Source organism: Drosophila rhopaloa, unplaced genomic scaffold, assembly GCF_018152115.1.
Source record: "Drosophila rhopaloa isolate 14029-0021.01 unplaced genomic scaffold, ASM1815211v1 contig_2, whole genome shotgun sequence".
NCBI classification, from domain to species: Eukaryota; Metazoa; Arthropoda; class Insecta; order Diptera; family Drosophilidae; genus Drosophila; species Drosophila rhopaloa.
The window spans coordinates 26,471,703-26,492,288 of record NW_025335083.1 but is presented as its reverse complement, the minus strand read 5'-3'; the positions used below and the strand labels follow the sequence as shown (position 1 = coordinate 26,492,288).

Below are 20,586 nucleotides of genomic sequence, written 5' to 3'. Positions count from 1 at the left end.
TGCTTGCGTCGCGGGCTGATTTGCATTTAACCCAGTTGGCTCCGGAGTCGAAATGTTCTTTGCTCGATTGCGTTTCCCTTGGTTCAGTTCAGTTGAGTTGGCTTGTTTGGGTGGGTCCTTTGGCCAAGGATGCACGTTCTCCCGGTCTCGTAAATCCATTTGTGCCGTTTAATTGAAATATGGCACCCACCCCGGTCAGTTGAGCTCGGGAATCGTGTTTGTTTGACTGGTTTACAAGGCGAGCAAATGAATTTTGTTGCACTCGCAGGATTAGCGCGCAAGGATATGGCTTCCATTTACGACTGCCGGGCCATAAAACTTCATTTGGCGCGCGTGCCCCGCCCTTAATGCCCCTGATGCCCCAACCCCTTTGTCCGTTCGGTAATTAATAACGACCACGCTCATCTTTCGATTGCAGGACAACAAGCTACGCCAGATTGTGACGCTGGGCCCACAAGACACGCTGGAGGAGAAGACGGTGACTGTGTGCCATGGCTCGGATTTCGTTAACATGACGTTCGTCAACTTTTGCTGCACCCGGCGCGACATTGCCCAGGTAAGTCCAATCCACAATCCACTGCTCGATTGGTAGCAGTAGCCTTAGCCATCTCATTATTGGCCACTTGCGCCGGAGACTTGTGACAACTCGATGACAACTGAAAAGTATCGAAAAGGGAAAAGTCATTTACCATTTGTGGGTCGCATGCACACACGCCCAGTTCCAAGTCATTCGGGGAATTGGGTCGGGTGTGCTATGCTAATGATGGTCATTATGGTCAGCTACTGTGCACTAAAAAAATAAACGTGTATTTTTACTCTTTACATAAAATTCTCATCTAGTGATCAATCAAAAAAAAATATAGTCAAACCCTCTTACCGAGGGTATTAAAATGTTAATGTAAAGTTTCTTGATCAGCGATACCATGCGAGTCGATCTAGCCATGTCCTTCTGTCAATACATCATCGTTGTTACTTTACATATACTCATATGCACCGAAATTTAGTCATTTGTAACTATATCATAATTGCGGTTTTTCTTTTGTAAAACTCGAACAACTATAGCATACCGCTACCATAAAAACGATCGAAAATTTATCAGCAAACAAACTATCTTTTACTCTTGTTAATTATTTTCTTATTTTTCTGTTTGTGTATTTTCCACCGCTACACTAGGTTTGAGACACACCTGTGCCATGTCGCTTTCTGTTTTTAGCTATTTTTAGTGGGTCGCCGAAGGCGCCTAAAAAATTATCATGAACCACTCAACGGCGCTTTTATTGATTTCCGTCTCAGGGCGTGTCCACTGTCAGCCGTCCATTCCTCTTGTCTGCCACTGTCCTGCATTGACCTTGCCCAAAATCAATGTTCTATTTTATCAGTGGTCAGCAACCCCGAGCCCGTGCTGGTGCGGTTATTATTTTTGGCACGCGTCACGGACATCCTCAAAATAAACAAACGCAACTCGAACCACAGCAACGGCAACAAAGGAAAATTAAATTATGAAAATGCCAAAAATTTTATAAACTTTTCAAAAGGAATTTCGCAAAAACGAAATAAACAATATTGGCCATAAAAATACATAACGTATGTACGATAGTTGTGGCCTGAACAGCAAAAAAAATTAAAGCGAAATGGGCAGCGGTCTTTCACCATTTTCGGTCTAACTGACTAAGCAATCCATCTACGGCCTGTATCATGCATACGCCCTGTGTGCCACGGAACAAAAATATATCAGAAATTCCTTTTACATGAACAAATATTGCAAATGGCGTTTCCTGGAAAAAGCTTTCATTTTTACTTTTCCTTCTTAATTTTTTGGTCGAGAACTAAATTCTGTTTATTTAAAATTCAAGATAACTTTATCAATAACATTCTTATTCGTTTGTGTATCAATTAAAGCCTCTTCTTGGCAGGCAAAGAATACCAAGAAAATTCAGAAGAAGCTACCTTTAAGCAGATATCACGCAGATGCAGACTGTGCATGGGGGATATTTGATGCTTTACAACTCCCCGCCTCGCCACTTTATTTTAATCCATCTCTGCTCACATTTCGTATTCTCTTTCGGCTTTTTGCAGCTCTGGTCGGACGGTCTCATCAAGTTGGCCTACAGCTTGGCTCAGCTCAATGGGTCGGCTATTATGTTCCTGCAAAAGGCCCACACCAAACTGTGTCTGCAGGTGGACAAGAGCGGTCGCATACCAGTGAAAAAGTAATTGACAACAATCCCCAGTCCCAGATCTATCCCCCAAACCAAGCGTCCAACACCCGGTGTTCTGAGTCCGGGATCCTGGCCAACTTTCGGGTTTGGCTCCCTGGCTTTTGTGCATTGTGCGTTGAAGCGTTTGACAAATATTTGCTAACTGTAGCCATCGATGTTGAGCTGAAATTTACGCCAATTTCTATTTCGCAATTTCCCTTTTTCCTTCTGCTGCTGCTCCTGGAACGTGGCTCATGCTTCACTGGCGACCACGATGATAATGACTACGTCGATGACAACCTCATGAACACCAAACGCACCTCATTGTCCGCCATCCAACCATGCTGCCCACTACACTCCTCTGCTGCCTCTCTCCGATGGTCCAATTCTGGTCGTGACCACTTTAGCATCATAAAACTTTTCGCCCAGAACAAGGAGGATCGCAAACGTGTCGAGAAAGCGCTGGACGTGACCGGTTTGCCGTCGGGAAAGGTCGATAGCATATCGGTGTCCAAATTTCAATTCGAGGACTTTTACAATTTGTACAAATATCTCACGCAGCGCTCGGAGGTGGAACGGCTCTTTGACAGCATGTAAGTGCACCTGAGAAGTAGTAATCAAACATTTTTGTGACCTTGAAAAGGTGTGTTGATTCAATACCAATATTTCAAAATGTATTGCTTTAAATTGGTTGCTAGTGCAGTGAAATACCGTATTCTTTCGACTGCCTTTATTTTAACAGGTAGAAAGTCGATTTTAAACATTGCCATGTATTACTTTCTTCTCTCCCTTAGTGTTGGCAATTCGAAGCGCAAGTGCATGTCCATCGCCCAGTTGGTGGAGTTTCTGAACAAGACGCAGCGCGATCCCCGTCTGAACGAGATCCTCTACCCGTACGCTAATCCCGCCCGTGCCAAGGAGCTCATCCAGCAGTACGAGCCCAACAAGTTCAACGCACAAAAGGGCCAGCTCAGCCTGGATGGCTTTTTGAGGTGAGACTCTGACTTGTTGCTGCTGGGCTGGGGATTAGAAGGAGGTACATGTCAGATGGTGGCACCGTATCCACTCACTTTGGGGAACTCTTCAGGGCGTGACATCTTATCAGACGCAGTGCAAGCTGTTAGGGCTGTTAGCGTCACTTGAAGGCCCTCTCGAGTGCGAGTGCATATGCATATGCATATGACGTGCGCTGTTTTTGTTCTCGGGAAAGAGGAAAAGCGAGAAAACGGGGGTGGTTGTAAGGGGACTGTAGTCTACCCTGAGTGGTTTAGCAGTCGTGAAAACTCGCAGTTTACTGTTACAGCCAGCAGCTAAGGGAACTAAGGAGGCAAACGACAAAGGACGAGGCGAAAACTGACGCGACCTTCAGCTGAAACGGCAAGATGTTCATATCTTTAACTGCAATTTTATGGGTCGCGCAATAAACAAATTTCTACCTTTAAGTTGGTTTTAATTTTTACAGATTTCAATAGAATACAAAATTTATTTAGAAGCCATAAAAATATTACAGATTTTCATGTTTTTTAAATATACTTAAATATAGGCCTAACATATCAGTTCTCCATCCTCCACCAACAGGTACTTAATGGGAGACGACAATCCCATCATGGCGCCCAACAAGCTCGATCTCTGCGATGACATGGACCAGCCGATGTCGCACTACTTTATCAACTCCTCGCACAACACTTACCTGACGGGTCACCAGCTGACGGGCAAGTCCTCTGTCGAGATTTACAGGCAGTGCCTCCTGGCGGGATGCAGGTGAGTGAGATGCGGACTTAATACGGATACGGATACGGGTTGTGGGTCATTCAGTAGAATGCAAATGACGCAATTGATGTGGTCAGTTGCCTTCGCTCAAAACACTGGCCATGACCTTTGTACCGAGTGCGTATGTGGTGGCCTTCAGCCGAGAAACGCACACATAAAAAAGCAACTCTCTCACAGTCGCTTAAAACAGTGCGAGTGTGTGTGTGTCAGGTGCATCCACTGCAACCAAACCAAAACTTATTTTTAAATGATTATTATTTTAGTGATTACAATTTCAAATTTCTCATACCAACACTGACCTATTTCAATAGATCTATGCAGAACAGGCCATAGATTTATGTGCTGCATAATTTTCGATTTATTTCAATACCAATTGTCAGTTTTGCTGTTTGCCACCAAACTAAAACTATTCAGTTCACCATTAAGATTATTAATTATTGATGTTTAGTTATTTTGTTAGCTTATGTTAAATTGATTTCCTGGAATTTCTTTCCGTGTGCCCTATTTCCCCTTTTACTGACAACGATGATTCTGACGATGATGCACACATCACAAAATTTATTGACGCAAAAGTTGTAACTTTGGGTTTATTCTCCACTTGCAAGACTGTCAGATTGCATTCGGCACTTTGCGTGTGATTTAAAAAGCAGACTTGAAAAGAGAACGGAAAGAGGAATATAAAAACTGAAAAGAATGAAATTGTCATTTGCTCTTACCAATTTCAACTTGTGTCTGTCTTACCCGCTTTGTTGCAGATGCGTTGAGTTGGACTTTTGGAACGGGCGCACCGAGGAGCCGGTCATTGTCCATGGTTACACGTTCGTGCCCGAGATTTTTGCCAAGGACGTGCTGGAGGCCATCGCAGAGAGTGCATTTAAAACATCCGAATACCCTGTGATATTGAGCTTTGAGAATCACTGCAATCCAAGGCAACAGGTGAGCCTTTCTGAAATGGCAAATGAAATAGATATAAGAAGCACATTATGTCTGACGGAACTGTTTTAGACAAGCTGAACAAAAAAACTAACCACTTGAGAGTAGTTAAGTTAGTTTGAATGATAAAAAGAATGGCCTATCTTAAAATTTTTGTAGAAACTTAATCATTTCTTAAGCAAGTTTATTTGCGATAGGTGTGTTTTGAGGAGGAAATTTAAATTCGGGGGTATTATATCTTTCTTTGATAGACAAAGATAAGAGTGGATATTTCTTTTGTAAAACTTTTAACTAAATCTCAAAATGGCTTGTTCAATTGCAACTAATATAAAAATTACAGAAGCAAATAGGAAGGCATTAAATTTAGCTCCCACCTTTAGCTACACTAATTCGGAAAACACAGTAGGCCAAAAAGTTACTCGTCCTAAAACAACAGTCGGGTCCTCCTCACCTCATCACCATAATCCATCATTCGGCGAAAGACAAACGAATAACACGGCGGTGGTACACATGAGGAGTCCTCGAGTCCGAAAACATTACTTAAAGACCGTGAAGGGAGTCAGAGGTCCCGGAACGTGGCGAATCTCAGAAGCCACTCGAACGGTAATTGCCGGTTGCTTAAGCTCCACAAGCGGGATATTAACAAAGGCAAAGTTTTTACGGCCTGAAAGGTAAACGCAGGCTAAGGATAGAAACTGTGCTGAGGAGGAGCCGTCGACAAAAGACTAAAGTTTAACCATTAAAAGTAGTAATATAAGCCAAATTTCCCTCAGGGAGTCATGTTAAGTAACAAGACCAGGTAAAAAAAATTCCACGTCCCAGAAAGCAAACTACAAAGCTGCACGTATACAAATTATTCATAATTTTAAGTTTATTGAATTGTTTACGTGCTGTTTTAAAATCAACTAAAAAGCTATTTTCAGATCTTACAAATATGTTCCTAAAACATATGACATACATTCGATATAATTTTAAGCTTAAGAGTTATACCTCATGATAAAGTAAGTAGCTTAAAATAGCTTAGTGCAACTACGTTGTCTTGAGTTAACACCAAGATCATGTGAGCCCACTTCTGATTTTTTGACCGCTTTTGGTCACATTTCCTCTATGTGTAACAGGAAAAACTTTTCCGTCGGACAATGTTAACTTATCAAATGCCATTTAGTAGCTATCTACTCGGAGTTACTCGGAGCTAGCTTTACCAGCTTATTTACTATTCCCTGCTCTCCCTTTCGATAGGCCAAAATTGCCAACTATTGCCGCGAAATATTCGGGGATATGCTGCTCGACAAGCCTTTGGACTCTCATCCGCTGGAACCGAACATGGACTTGCCACCACCGGCGATGCTGCGGCGCAAGATTATCATCAAGAACAAGAAGAAGCACCACCACCACCACCATCATCACCACCACAAGAAACCGGCCCAGGTGGGCACGCCGGCAGCTGGCAACAAACTGGCGACGGCCAATTCAGGTGTGTTAACTAACCCTATCTCAACTCTTGCTCCTCTTTGGCAAAAACCACGTGGCGTATGCGTTATGTGGACTGAGTTATACCCGCCTTGTGGCTGTGGTTGCTGCTTTTTCAAGCCAGGGCACACATATGGTTTAGGATCGATGCTTCCACCCTTCTACCGTCTGCTCACCCCTTCCGAACCGACCCCCTCTTTCTACGTCTATGAAAAATGCAAATAAGCTCCGCACACGCAGCAGCTGCTCCGGGTTTTTATGCAAAAAGTTCATCAGCCAGGAAGGCAGGCTGGGAATATCAAATTTGGAACAGCCTTTTAGTCTGGGAGGAGTACATGTGGGGGGAGGGTGCTCTTAATGAACAGGATGTTAGGTTTGCTAGCAAATGTAAAGCACTTTAGACTTTAAGTGCTCGATACTCACTAGCTCTTTTACATTCAGCTTTAATTTTGTATACATGACGAATGTATTTGTTATGTTCACAGTTCTTTTTAAAGTTTTACTTCCAATGTTATGTAGAAGGTATAAGTAAGGTTTAGCGACTTTACCAGATCGGAATCCCATTTTAATGCAGGATACTTTAAGAGTATACGATTACCTTGCAAAATATTTACCAGGAATTACAAAGTTCTAAGATTGCGCATGTCCCTTAACCCAATCAACAAAACTTTACAAAGAGTATTCAAGTTGCTTTTATTGAAAGTTTTGCAACAAAAATGTTTTTCATAAATTTGCCGCCTGGCCACTTACACTTACACTTCCTGTTTGCGAGCTTTGAGGTCCTGCAGGAGCCATTTGCATGCACAGCTGCACAATTTGCCCCGGGGGCCGGCATTCGTCGCAGTTTCGCCAGCCACTCCCTCTTTTAACAGCCACATCCTTTTGGCATTGGCCGGATGACATTTAGCTCATGAATTGCAAAAAGCCAATTTATAAATGCAAATGACTTTGGCCCCCTCCTCCAGCTGCAATTGCCCGATCCCAGCTGTCATCTCAGGATTCCCGGGATCCCAGCCCGGTAATTGCATCCTCTTAAGCCGTTGCCCCACTCCTGGTTTACGTAATTTGATTTATACATATTTTTATTACATTCCATTAAGGAAAAACTGCATTTTAAAAGCATGGACCGTTTATTGTATATCCACAACTTTATTGGTTTACCAGGAATATATAAAAAGTATTTTCGTTTTTTTATGAGATTAAGCCCACAGAAAAAAAAATAATATGTATTGTGTAACAAAAATAATTCACAATCCATTTTTAGACAGCTAGAATAAAACCAAATGTTTTCCTACTTTTGTTTTAACCCAAACTTAGGCCGCTTACAAAATTTGTAGGGTACTTCTTACTCGTTGTAATACGCAATCAATATATTTATGCATTTTGCAGTGGATGCCAAGACAGCGGCGCAACAAGTGGCAGCGGCGGCTGCCCACGAAGATGGGGGCGCGGTCAGGAGCGCCGCCAACGGGGACATAGGAACGGGAACGGGAACAGGAACAGGAACGGGAAGTGGGACAGCGGGGCATGCACCGCCATTGCAAGTGAGTATTGTTCGCTGCTGTCGAGTACAGTTATAAAAGGTTAAAGGGCATGGCATATCTATGTATTATTGTTTCTGTGGGAGTGGCTCTGGCAGGCCTGTAATTGCATTTAATGGCACACTCCCAGTCGCATATAAAGATATACGGATATGTTAACAGCAACCGTCTGATTTCCTTTTTTACGTTTAATGCTGGCCGTTGTTTCTCCTAATGATTGTCATCGGACGGTTCTGTTAACGTTTGGTGTTTGCATACGCAATAATTATGATGGCAGTAAATGAAAGGGAGATAATAGCAATGTTGCACCGAAAAAAATCAGTCTCAAAAGTTCAAAGCACATACATTTCCTAGTAAATGATATGTAAAATAAATTCAGTAAAAGTAAAAATGTTTATAAAGCAATATTTGTAAAGAAAAGTAAGATTTTGGTTATTAATACATACGCCCTTTGACAAATATTTAGCCAGGTGTTTAGTACATATTTTTGTACAAGTGCATGTGTGCGGGAGCTCCACATAAAGTCATAAATTAATGAATGGAAATAAATGGAATAGAGTGGTTGTGGTAGGCAATGGGAATGTATGTGGCTTGGTCGGTTCTCTCATGACCAATGACAGTCAACGAACTGTAAACTGTGAACATTTCAAGTGGCAAAGAACGAAAGTCTCGGGCCAAAAAAAGGGAAACGACACATGATATGCTCAGCAATCAGAAGATACCATAACCATATCGCATACAGTAATCAAAACCTTGAGGGAATCCCCGGAAAGCAAACTCAAACGGAATTGAAACCAAAACTAATTAGACGAAATATTTTGTAAATCTCACCCTTCAAAAGTTTAATTTAGAAATTTCAATTTAATTTGCTATTAGTGCAGCGTGATAATTTATTTATTTTTTGGGCCTGGTTTGGTTAATGGTTGTGTTACGTAATCAATTCAGCTTTAGAAGGCTGGAACTAATAGAGGTCAAGCTTCTGCAGCCTACATGATTGATAATTACATTTTAGGAAGCACTGAAAGCTGTGCATTTTGGGATTAAAAGCTACTGGCGATTCGGCAGGGCCTTGGTCCTTGGTAAGCAGCACATTATCCGCACTTCCTTCGCCGGCCGGAATTGTGGGACTTTTATAAATCGATTCCGGAGTGACGTGATTCCGCCGAGACGAAGGGAAAAGGAGGCGGAAACCAGAGACCGCAGACCGCCATGTCCTGGTTGTCGTCGTGTCGTAAACTTTATGCAATGCCCAGCAATGCATTGTGTACATTTGGTCCTCTCCGTCATGAAAGGGAAACACAATCTCTGCCATTTTCTTACCCCCACTTTCGCATTATCTGCACACAGAGAAAATTACATGATTATTATTGAAATGTATGGAGATTTACGTGAAATACTTAATTAATACTTCACATCAGTGACACAACATTTTTTGTTTAACCCCCAGACCTTTATTATACTTATGTCAGAGACGCTAACTTTTAGGTTCAGACATTTAAAAAATGGATATTCAAATTTTTTTTCCCTGTGCAAAAAAGACAGGGAGTGAGCAGGATCTGGCAGCTACAACAGCACAACATATAATAATGGGTTTTATATTCCATCTGCTATTTCTCGTATGTTGCTGACCCTTTCGGGACCAGCGATGCAATGACATGCAATTTAATAGTTCCGCCTTGGGGTCCCACACTGCGTATACATAATATGTGACTGGTGACTGCTGCTGGTGACCACAGGCGGGCAAACAAATGGATTAGCCTCCAGCTATCCTAACAAGTCCCTATTTTTTGTATCTCAACACAAAATCAGCAAATCCGACAGAGTTCCAAAGACAGCACAGGATCCTCCGATTCGGACAGCTCCTCGGACGATGAATCCCTGCCCAACACCACGCCCAATCCCCCCTGCGGCAACGAACCTCCGCCTGAGAAGGCCCAGAAAGAAACGGAGGCCGGCGCGGAGATTTCGGCTTTGGTCAACTATGTTCAGCCCATCCACTTCAGCTCCTTTGAAAACGCGGAGAGTGAGTATTACTGATTCCTGATTGCTTATTATTAATCTGTTAATGGTATCCAATCCTACAGAAAAGAATCGCTGCTACGAAATGTCCTCATTTGACGAAAAACAGGCAACGACGCTGTTAAAGGAACGACCGATTGAGTTTGTTAACTACAACAAGCATCAGCTATCCCGTGTCTATCCGGCGGGCACTCGGTTTGACAGTTCCAACTTTATGCCGCAGTTGTTCTGGAATGCGGGATGTCAGCTGGTGGCTCTCAACTTCCAAACTCTTGATCTGGCCATGCAGCTTAACCTGGGCATCTTCGAATATAACGCTCGGTCTGGTTATTTACTTAAGCCGGAGTTTATGCGGCGCTCAGATCGTAGATTGGATCCTTTTGCAGAGAGTACTGTAGATGGCATCATAGCGGGCACGGTTTCGATCACGGTTTTATCGGGACAGTTTCTCACGGATAAGAGGGCAACCACTTTTGTGGAAGTGGATATGTACGGACTGCCAGCGGACACGGTGAGGAAGAAGTTCCGCACCAAAACGGTACGGGATAATGGCATGAATCCGGTTTATGATGAGGAGCCGTTTGTTTTTAAAAAAGTGGTTCTCCCTGAACTGGCGAGCATTCGAATTGCAGCTTATGAAGAGGGAGGCAAGCTAATTGGTCATCGCGTTCTGCCCGTAATTGGTCTTTGTCCTGGCTACCGGCATGTTAATCTCCGATCAGAGGTGGGTCAACCCATAGCCTTGGCCTCTCTCTTTCTGTGCGTGGTGGTCAAGGATTATGTGCCTGATGACCTCTCCAATTTCGCTGAGGCTCTGGCTAATCCGATAAAGTACCAGAGTGAGTTGGAGAAGCGCGACATTCAGCTGTCTGTTTTGACAGACGAATCCGATGCGGTGGGCAATGCCGACGAGGATCTCTCCAAGTCGTGTGAGTAAATTATAGAAGCCGTAAGGAGTAGCACCACTCACCCACTTCGAGTTGCGATTTTAATTTACCTTCTTTTCTTTCTACTTTTCTTTTTGGTAACGTTTCATATAACTTTCGGTTGTACTTTTGGATTTTCGGATTTGGTTAAACCAAACACTACCCAACCCACTATCCACCTCCCACACTCCTACACTCAAAACGGTTGACGGACACACAATCTGCACCACCTCTAAACCTATTTCTCTTGCCCACTCGCTCTGCTCGATTCTGTCTGATCCTCCAGTCGTTTTCGTCCAAGTAGGTGGCCAGAAAAAGGAGCTGCGTCCGGTTGAATCGCTTGCAACATCGCCAAAGCACAGGGCGAGTATCTCTGCGGGGGCAGCGATGAGTGTGGAGGTTACCATGGATCGAACTGATGGCGGAAGGGGGGAGGATAGCGTCTCAATTGTGGGCCCCTCCATACAGCATCAGCACTCCCTGGATCAGTCCGTCACCACCTCCATTCGCCAGGTGGAGGCCTCGCAGTTTGACGTGGATCTCGTGTTGGCCGAACCGCTGGACAAGATCCTGGACCACAAGTCCGTCAAGGAGAAGCGCCTCGAGATGGAAAAGAAGCTTGAGTCGCTGCGCAAGAAGCACGACAAGGAGAAGGTCAAGATCGCCGGCCAGAAGTCCAGTCCTTTGGAGGGCAAGAAGCCCAAATTTACCATCCACACTAAGCTGGTGAAACGGCTAAGCAATAAAAGCCTGTAAGTGTTGGGGCGGGGACATTTCTCAGTGGGCGTGGCACTGCCAGACGACGCCATTGAAATTAGTAATTGTCTCTCTCCGCACAGCGAGCCCGGCGTGGAGATCCCCGCATGCCCTCTGGATCTGGGCGACAGCAGCGAGGAGAGTGCAGCAGTCGATGCTGGAGAAGATTTGGCTGGCGGGAGCAGCAACTTGGATGGCGGCACCCAAGAGTCCCGATTGCGCAGTGCCTGCCGCGAGTATACATCCCAGTATCGTGAGCTGCAGGAGAAGTACCACGAGGCCATCTACACCGCAGCCGAGAAGGTGCTCAAGACCTCGCAAAGCGGTCAAACGAAACAGCTGAAAGCATCATTGGACAAGGTAATCGGCGAGGTGATGCACCAGCTGCAAGAGGCGCGGCGCAATGAGGTTAAGAACCTGGCCACCGTGCACAGGGATCGGGATGAGCTGGTCAGGTGGGTGGTGTACCTTTTTCATATTTCTCTCAAAGTGTATTTATCCATTCATATTATTTCATTTCAGGATGAAACGCGAGGTGGCTAGCTCCGTAGTGGAACGTGGTGTTGCGGAGCGAGTTCGCCTGAAGCAGACCTTTGACCGGCGCACGGATGAACTGCAGAAGCAGCACGATTCAGTGCGCAATGCCCTGACGGAACACCGCTCCAAGGTAAGTCCACGGAATTAAATGCATCACGTTTCAATCTTCTTTTTTTAAAGTTATAAAATGTAGCATAATTTTGACAAACCAAATAATTAAACATCTATATCTCATATTCACAGGCCCGTCAAATTCTCGACAAGGAAGCGGAATCGCGTAGCTGTGTCTCCAGCAATGGCTTCTTAGTGCTCTTCCACGGACCCCATCACCACGGATGTTCCGGATCTGGATCGTCGGCCATTTCTGGCAATAATCTCACTCTGAATCTGGACGCGGGGGCTGCCGCTGGTCATTCTGCCATTTCGCCGGCCAAGTCTCACAATAGCATAGCCGCTGCAGCAGAGATGAAAACGTAAATGGATCTCTCGCAGCCACGGTTTTCCTCTCCGCCCCAAACTATCCCTAGGATTAATTGTGGTTCTACAGTTGTTAGTAGTCAGTATTTGCAAAAAACAGAAATGAAAAAGTCTTCGTAGAGTTAAGCAACGGAGGAACCCTACCCTCTGACACTTATTTGACGAGAACTGACCTCGATTAGTTCCAAGTCTTGGGATCCTCAGACCTAAGACTAAGTGTAACTCCCACTGCTAAGGGAAATTTAAGCGAAACGCGTTTTCTAACTGAACAAACTAGTTGTAAATCTCTCTCATGTATGATGTACTTGTAGTATAACTGTTAACGTATCCTTACTTTGCAGTACCTTATCTGTATACTGTGACTATCGGTGTATATCTATGGTGTGGATACAGTCCATCGAACCCTCGTCGAACCGTACGGTTTCTTCCTATTCGAACTTCGCTGAAACTCTGAGTGTCTAGTTAAACAAACAAACGTAACAGAAGCAGAAACTAAGAATAATTTAATTTTCGAAACGATGGAGGTCGAGTGCTCCATTTATCTAATGCTAATTGTGGTTGTGTGTATTACTCTTTTACATAAGTTTTATCCGATCTAATTTATACAATTAGTTTAAGGCTTTCCCGTAAACTGTGGGATGAATCTCGTGCGCACACAAGGCGGCCGTGGGAGCGGATGCTGAAACGAATGCCGGAGCACAAGTCTAGGCCAACACTTAGTCAATTATTTTTCGGTTGGTTGCTATTTATTCTTGGTTTAGTCACTATTTTCTTTATTTAGTTGTTACAAAGCTCCAATAAAAATCTATATTGAAATGTTTTTCACACTATTTTCCCCATTTCCACCTTGGCCCAACGTATACACACACACGCGCACAGACGGCGTCGCACACAACCTACAACACCAAAAATACAAGAAAACGAACGGCCGTTTGCGATTTGCAGGGTATCACTCACCGATACATGAAGGTGGCCCTCGAGTTGTTGACTTAAGCCGCAGTCTCAAGACAATCAAACAATAAAATATGCAATTTTGAAGAGTATATTTAACCTTTTTTGTAGAACAGACGCCACTCCTTAGGTAATCAAGAAAGAAATTCAAATAAACCCAAGCTGCCTTGTAACAAAATCCAAAATTCAAGCATAGCCCACAACATACATACGAGTACGTAATCTAAACGAACACTATGAGAATAATCAAATCAATGTTGAAAGTACATTTCACTGGACGGCAGAACCACCTTAGATGTTGTAACTTCCCGTAACTCTTACTCAAGAACCAACTCAATCTCTTCCCCAAGCCCAAAAAACGTGATCTGAGCCCGCTCTATCTCGCTCGCATTTGGTCCCTTAATCCCAATTGATGTTGTAATTTTTGATGTGCGTGTGCCGTAGATTTCATATTAAGAATGTTCCACAAGATACGATATATCTACATAACAAACAAGCAATATCCAGAATGTTGGTATCTAGCTGCTGAATGTATGTACGTGTGCGTTCTCCAATATTTGCATCGATGTCGGTGTTGGTTGTCTATCGTCTATCTCATTCGGTGTCTATCTCTGTGTAATTGTGTAATTGGCTTAACTTATCCAATACAGCAGCATTAACACTGTAGCAACTCAGCAGAAATTTGAAAATAGTTTTGGTGTTGTACGTATGTAAGCATTACTCAATCAACTATATCTGCATCCGTATCTGTGTGGTGTCGATGTTGTTCACTGTCCCTACCGTTGATGTTGTAGTTGCTTTCTTAACCGCAGACTATCTTTTGCATGCCACCCACAACCTTATACCCACTTCAATAAAAGGCTTTAATCGATGTTTGTTGTTTACGTGTGTTTGTTAAGCTAAGTTAAAACTTATCTCATACATTATACGACGATGAAATTTAAATTGAAAAGCAAAATCGGTGTCAAACACCAGCAACCCGAAGAGCAGCGTATGATTTCGAAGGAACAAGAAATCAATAAGAAAATAAATACGAAAACAATTTAGGTCATAACTGAGAGCAAAAGTTAAATTTTGATCAGAGCAACTAACGAATTTGTTGTTGCCTATAACATAAACTAGTTAAATAAATGTTTAGACTTATCCTAGAGTTATATATGAATCTACATACATATTGAGGAACAGAAACCCATTGTTGCAATAATATTGCCTAGGCACTTATAAAGCGTTTACCGAAACCAAACTCTTGATGTTAGCAAGAATTAAAGAAAAAGTTTACTCAAAACTAGTAAAATTAATCCAAATTTACAAGATAAACCGAGGAACATTTCGCCCTGTACTAAATTGAATTTTTAACAGTTTACAAAACTATCGAAATTGAGTCGTTGTTTTCCATCAAATCAGATAAATTTCTTGAAGAAATGACATTCATTCAAATTAATCAGATTTCAACTAGAACAACAATTTTAAAAGCATACTTTTGGGCATGTTCTTTATTTAAGTTTAAAGCATACTTTTGGGCATTTACTTTATTTTCGTTGAAGGGGCGGAGCTTCGTCATCAGCTAACGGTTGTTTTCCAGTGAGATTTTAGTAATTTTTGCCAGCCGACACTTGCTGCGTATTATGTTCGCCTGGTATCTGAAATCCAGAAATCAAGCAATTTGGCTGAGAAAAATGATGCGTGGAGGTGCTTTTTGTCGAGCGAATTGTGAGATTTATGATTTGAAGCACCAGGCGAACATAATCATTAGTAGGTGGACGACTTTTAGTTTTTGCTTTAACCTTTTTCTGTCGATCCGGCAACCTTTTGAGTGAAATTAAAAACTATCTTTTTATGCCGATCTGGTAGCATGATCAGTTAATGGGCGGAGCTTCCTTTCCAACTAACGGTTGTTTTCCAGTGATATTTTACTCAGACTTGCCAGCAGACACATCCTACGGATTATGTTCGCCTGGTATCTGAAATCCAGAAATCAAGCGTTTTGACTGAGAAAAATGATGTTCGGAGGTGCATTTTGTCGAGCGAATTGCGAGATTTGTAATTCTAAGCCCCAGGTTAAGTTTTGGACTCCCAAAAACGAGCTTACCAGCCCCATTTCGGTCCTTTTTAGATTTCTTGATTTACAATTTGTGTATTTATCGGAATTGGATAAAATAAATTATGCAGATCGGTGCTATAGCATCCCGAAAGTATACTGTAAGAATAGTTGATCTATTTGAATGCCGCTGAAACCATTTTCCGGCGGCAATAAGTAAAACAATTTAATTAAAATGTGTACATTTTTAAATCAATTAAAGTCAATGTTTACAATGGAATTCATTAGTTAAATCAAATAATAATGTCGAACGAAAATCAAACAAAATTACTCCACATTGTTGTTGTGATCCGCAGAAAAAAATAATAAACGTTAAACCAAGACAAATACAGCGTTTTAAATTTGTTTAAAAAATTGACTTAAGACTATAGCAAACCTTTTAAACTTATGTCTAGGCAATATGATACAGTAAACATGATAAAAAATAAAAAATCTTCGAAACGAATTACAAATTGGTACAACAAAATTAAAAGCTCTCGGACCAAATTTACAATTTGTAGCTCAAGTTGAATTACAATACGATATGGAAACAATATCAGGTAAAATCACACTATAAAGCTTAAAGATTATATACTTTTCTAAGGCACCATCGGCAGACTCATTGTTTTTTGTTTTGGCTTTATCACAACATCTGAACAAAGACCAGGCTAAGCAGCGATCCCACAGCCATGCCGCAGCTTAAAGCGGCTGCCATAATGGAGGAAGCAAGCTCCTTTTCGTGCTGCCTCACGCTTTTTGGGGCCATTATGAGCAGTATGTTGGTAAAATAGCCGTTCGACAAGGCAAACATGACCATCATCGCAATAAAAGAGTAGTCGTGTTTAACCAATATAGGCAGGAAACTGTGCTCGGTGGAGTTTGAGCACAGAAAGAACGGAACGAACGCCATGCGAGCTACGGTAAATAGCAGCGAAGTGTTTTGGTTGATAGGTCGCTCTAGCCAGCCAGCCAAAAGACGTCCAAAGTAGTCGCCACAGTTGAAGATCAGATAGTTGACTACGGGCAGGTAGTAAACATCTAAAAATAATTATTTTAGAAAGCAGTGTTTATGAGATATATGTTAAGTTTACCCGTCCACTCGCTGTGGCCATACTCTGACTGCATTAGCACTGTAACCGCCGGATAGACTGACAATGTGGTGGTGTAGAGAAGGGCCAGGCAACTCGCATGCAGATAGATCTTTGACATGACCTGCTTTAAAATTGGCTCGAGTGGCAAGCCCTCTGCTTCTTCATTGCGGTTATGTGAGGGTACTGCCCGGATGACCTTGTACTTGTCGCCACCCTCAAGGTAATACTTGAAGAAGGGCTGACGTGCCAGAATCACATAGCACACTATGCAGTACAGAATGAGCACTCCACCCATGATAAAGAAGATGAAGGCGGTGGTATTGGGACCCGTGTCAAAAGCGAGCACGAGTATAAAGGCCAAGGCAGTGAGAATGCCCCCCAGAGCCTGTCCGCTGACCACAGCGGTGATGAACTCGGATGGAAAGCGTCCTGCGACTCCATACAGGGCTCCCGACATAGTAGCCGCAGATACTGCAGGAAATCAATGTTATAATGTGTTTAATTAATATCCAGAACTACTCACTATTAAGCAGCACCACAATGATAAGCGTGATCAGGAAGAACTGCTCCTGCCACGTGTCCGTATTGACCTCCACGAAGCCAGTAGTGACTCCGAACAGGGCGAGAATAACACAGAGCGTGCCCAGCATCTTGGTCCGCAGGGACACATGGTGACCGTAAATGGCATTTAGCAGGAGGAAGACTGTTCCCGAAATAGTGGCCGTGAGGGCCAAATCGCAGGTGAAGCTCTTCTGCAGCGGGGTGAGTTCTTCGTCCACATCAGTGGCATTAATTGATGCATTCCGGAACTTGTACTTCCAGTACTAAACGAGAGAAAGAGAGGGTTAAAACTTGAGTCAGCGGTAAACAAAGGCAATTGAAAAGAGAGTTATCGTCTCAGCGAGGGCCGTAGAAACAATAACAAAGCTGATAAGCAATGCGCCTTAGAACTACGCTTGGCCCAGTTGTGCAGTTGTTTTGATTTTGGATGTCCGAAGTTCAGTTTAATCGATTAGGATGCGGGTGTACAAAATTCCATTCATAAACTCACATCTTCTGCGGTGACAAAGAAATTCCAGGGGGTCATTGTGCCAATGCCCAGAAGGTAAAACACAAAGTAGGTGAAGAGCCTTCCTCTGAATGGTTCGTTGGACACCAGGACCACTTCGTCCTGCTGGCGCTCAAGTAAACATTGCTCATCCGCCTGGTGGTCAATCGGTCGAAAGGCGGGGACAAAGCTGCTCTCCGTGCCCAGAATCTCATCATCCTCGTCCTGGGCGCCCAATAGTCGCCGTGTGTCATTGCTTTCTGGCATTGTTCTATAGTTCTCTTTATCTACAACGCCATCGACTTCTCGTTAACTCATTCAGAAACAGCTGGATTTTGCAGATGTAAGGATGAGATTAGTTATATATCAGCTGCAATCAGTGTGTAAACAGCAAGTAAATTAGTTAACAAATAAAACAAAAATAGTGCTAGGGGTGGAACAAAATTATTCTTCACTTGTTAGTATCGATATGACAAGAAATTAAAATATCGATTATTTTGACTAGACAAACCAGCTTTACAACGGCATTCACCCAAGTTGGCAGCCCTTGGCGCGCAATATTATTAGATTCAAATAATATCTTAACTCTTCTTACTTATTCCCTTTTCGGGAATGTGCCACTGCATTTCATTTGCTAACCGAGCGTCCATCTCGAATCTTATTTAATTGCCAGTCAATGCAGCAACAATAAAAAACACCAATAGCAAGCAGCCCCTAGTACTGATGATGAATGAATGCAATTTGTATTTAATCAATAAGCACGCCCGCAGTGTTTTAAATCAGCGCACAGCTTCGTTTTACGGCTTAGCGCCAGTCGCAGGATGCGATCCGCCCTTCCCCCTTCGACTATCGAGTGGTTGGGAAATTTTAATTGGATTTGCATTCGCGATCGTTCCGAAACCCGTTTACACATGCTCCATCTCTTTCTGCCTCCTGTCCCCTTCTCTTTCTGACCCCCTCAATGGCCGGAACATAAATTTATTTTTAATTTACTTATGCGCGAATTTCCGAGCTCTGCCCTGCGGTTGTTTGATTTGCGAATTAAACTGAAAGGGTCTTCCGAAAAGGAGCAGCAAAAGGAGAGACTCGTTAGCGCAGTTGGCCAGGTGAAAGAGGAGGATCATCGGAGGAAGTGTCCAAGGATCGGCTTCGATTGTCATCGCTGGGCTTGCAAATTAGATTAGTTCATAATGATCGCGAGGGGGTTTCGCATCCCAGGGAGAGGCGTGCCATCTCATTAATTCCGTAAAAATGCTCCTCCGACTGCCCAACTCTAGAGGCCCAATCAATCTCTCGAGGGTATACCGATTCCCCTTTGCGGGCCACACACTCAGCCTCGATCGGCTGGCAATTTAAAAATCACATTAAATTAGTCAGCAAGAAATCACCGCAACGAAACCATCAACAAATCATCTCAAATTAAATTCATTCAGAGAGCAAAAGTGGATGTGGATGGGCTGATGAGTAGCTAGTCAGTTTGAGCAACTCATCTCCCATTCATGCCAACGGGTAGCACTACGAGATCAGGACTGAACGCTCACTAGCAGACTTGGCAATTAATAAAAATGTAAATTCAATTAAATTTATATGACAGCTGGCTGTCAGAAGAGCTCAAATTAAAAATTACTAACAAGACCTGTTCCACATCCGAGCCGAGAGCTACTCGTACTTCCCCGTCGAGAGGAGCTACTTGACGAAAAGACTCGGGTGCAGGCCACGCTTAATTAAAAATCCAACAACTCCAGCTCACAGACGGAGATGATGGAGATTGGCCAGTGGATATGGATACTGCCCACCCTCTCCGCGCTCCACGTTTCAGTCCAGGGTAATTCTCATTTGCCGGACTTCAATTTGAGTGACGTCCTCCGACCACCCGAGGTGATCTTCTCTGGCTTTTTGGGTAGCAAAGTGCCAGTTGTTTGGGACGCTGGACAGCCGCCGCTTAGCATGGAAAACTTGAAGCACTTTTTATAGAGTTCTAAGCCAAGAATTGTAGGGGCTATTTTATATTTGTCTTATTTTTTCAAACACACTCGCCATTGATAATCGTTTTAAACAGTTGTCCTAATAAGTAAAATGTCAATTTAATAAATCCTGATAAAAAACATAGGCCGTTTTTACCAAATTTCGATCGGCAAGATTTTTTAACACCAAAAAAATACGATTTTTACTTTTGCACTTCCCAAATTAACTGCATAGTTAATGGCAAAATCCGGAGCATCCGGAAAAATTAACTTTTATTGCGGTTTTTTGATCAAAACCTTGGGAAATAATGGTCGCACGATGGAATGCCATACCTCGTTGAATTCGTTATAAAATTTCCAATCGATTGGCATTCACAGCTAAAAAATTTCATTTTGGTCGATATTTCGCCAAAAATGACCCAAAAATAACCACTTATGAAAAATGACAAAATCCGGAGGATCCAGAAAAATCCACTTTTCTTGCTGTTTTTGATCAAAACTATGGGAAATAATGGTCACACGATGGAATGCCATACCTCGTTGAATTCGTTATAAAATTTCCAATCGATTGGCATTCACAGTTAAAAAATTTCATTTTGGTCGATATTTCGCCAAAAATGATGAACTAACCCTTTATGAAAAATGGCAAAATCCGGAGGATCCGGAAAAATCAACTTTTATTGCGGTTTTTTGATCCAAACCATGGGAAATAACAATCACACGATGGAATGCCATACACCTTTGAATTCGTTATAAAATTTCCAATCGATTGGCATTCACAGCTAAAAAATTTCATTTTGGTCGATATTTCGCCAAAAATGACCCAAA

The 20,586-nt window shown here is 42.8% G+C and overlaps 2 protein-coding genes across 8 annotated transcripts in view; one reads left to right on the top strand and one right to left on the bottom strand.

Moving 5' to 3' along the window:
* Positions 1 to 13,447, top strand: part of LOC108049084 (1-phosphatidylinositol 4,5-bisphosphate phosphodiesterase classes I and II) — a 51,191-nt gene extending 37,744 nt beyond the window's left edge. For 2 of the 7 annotated variants that reach the window (XM_017130135.2, XM_017130136.2), the window contains exons 4-17: positions 419 to 556; positions 2,077 to 2,210; positions 2,606 to 2,791; positions 2,993 to 3,190; positions 3,777 to 3,959; positions 4,724 to 4,904; positions 6,141 to 6,375; positions 7,761 to 7,915; positions 9,722 to 9,935; positions 9,997 to 10,860; positions 11,144 to 11,609; positions 11,676 to 12,068; positions 12,136 to 12,280; positions 12,394 to 13,447. In XM_017130135.2, coding sequence (XP_016985624.1) covers positions 419 to 556; positions 2,077 to 2,210; positions 2,606 to 2,791; positions 2,993 to 3,190; positions 3,777 to 3,959; positions 4,724 to 4,904; positions 6,141 to 6,375; positions 7,761 to 7,915; positions 9,722 to 9,935; positions 9,997 to 10,860; positions 11,144 to 11,609; positions 11,676 to 12,068; positions 12,136 to 12,280; positions 12,394 to 12,627 — 3,726 coding nt within the window. In that variant the 3' untranslated portion in view covers positions 12,628 to 13,447. The remainder of the gene's footprint in view (positions 1 to 418; positions 557 to 2,076; positions 2,211 to 2,605; positions 2,792 to 2,992; positions 3,191 to 3,776; positions 3,960 to 4,723; positions 4,905 to 6,140; positions 6,376 to 7,760; positions 7,916 to 9,721; positions 9,936 to 9,996; positions 10,861 to 11,143; positions 11,610 to 11,675; positions 12,069 to 12,135; positions 12,281 to 12,393) is intronic. The other 5 variants (XR_001769521.2, XR_001769520.2, XM_017130139.2 and 2 more) reach the window with 5 other exon arrangements.
* A 2,346-nt stretch (positions 13,448 to 15,793) lies between these two features.
* On the bottom strand, positions 15,794 to 18,229 carry LOC108049087 (equilibrative nucleoside transporter 3). Its single transcript, XM_017130144.2, has 4 exons — positions 17,798 to 18,229; positions 17,270 to 17,570; positions 16,747 to 17,217; positions 15,794 to 16,693 (listed from the first exon to the last, which is right to left on the bottom strand). Exons 1-4 carry the CDS (start codon positions 18,059 to 18,061, stop codon positions 16,299 to 16,301), a joined length of 1,431 nt encoding a protein of 476 aa, XP_016985633.1. The 5' UTR covers positions 18,062 to 18,229; the 3' UTR covers positions 15,794 to 16,298.
* Positions 18,230 to 20,586: the final 2,357 nt, after the last annotated feature.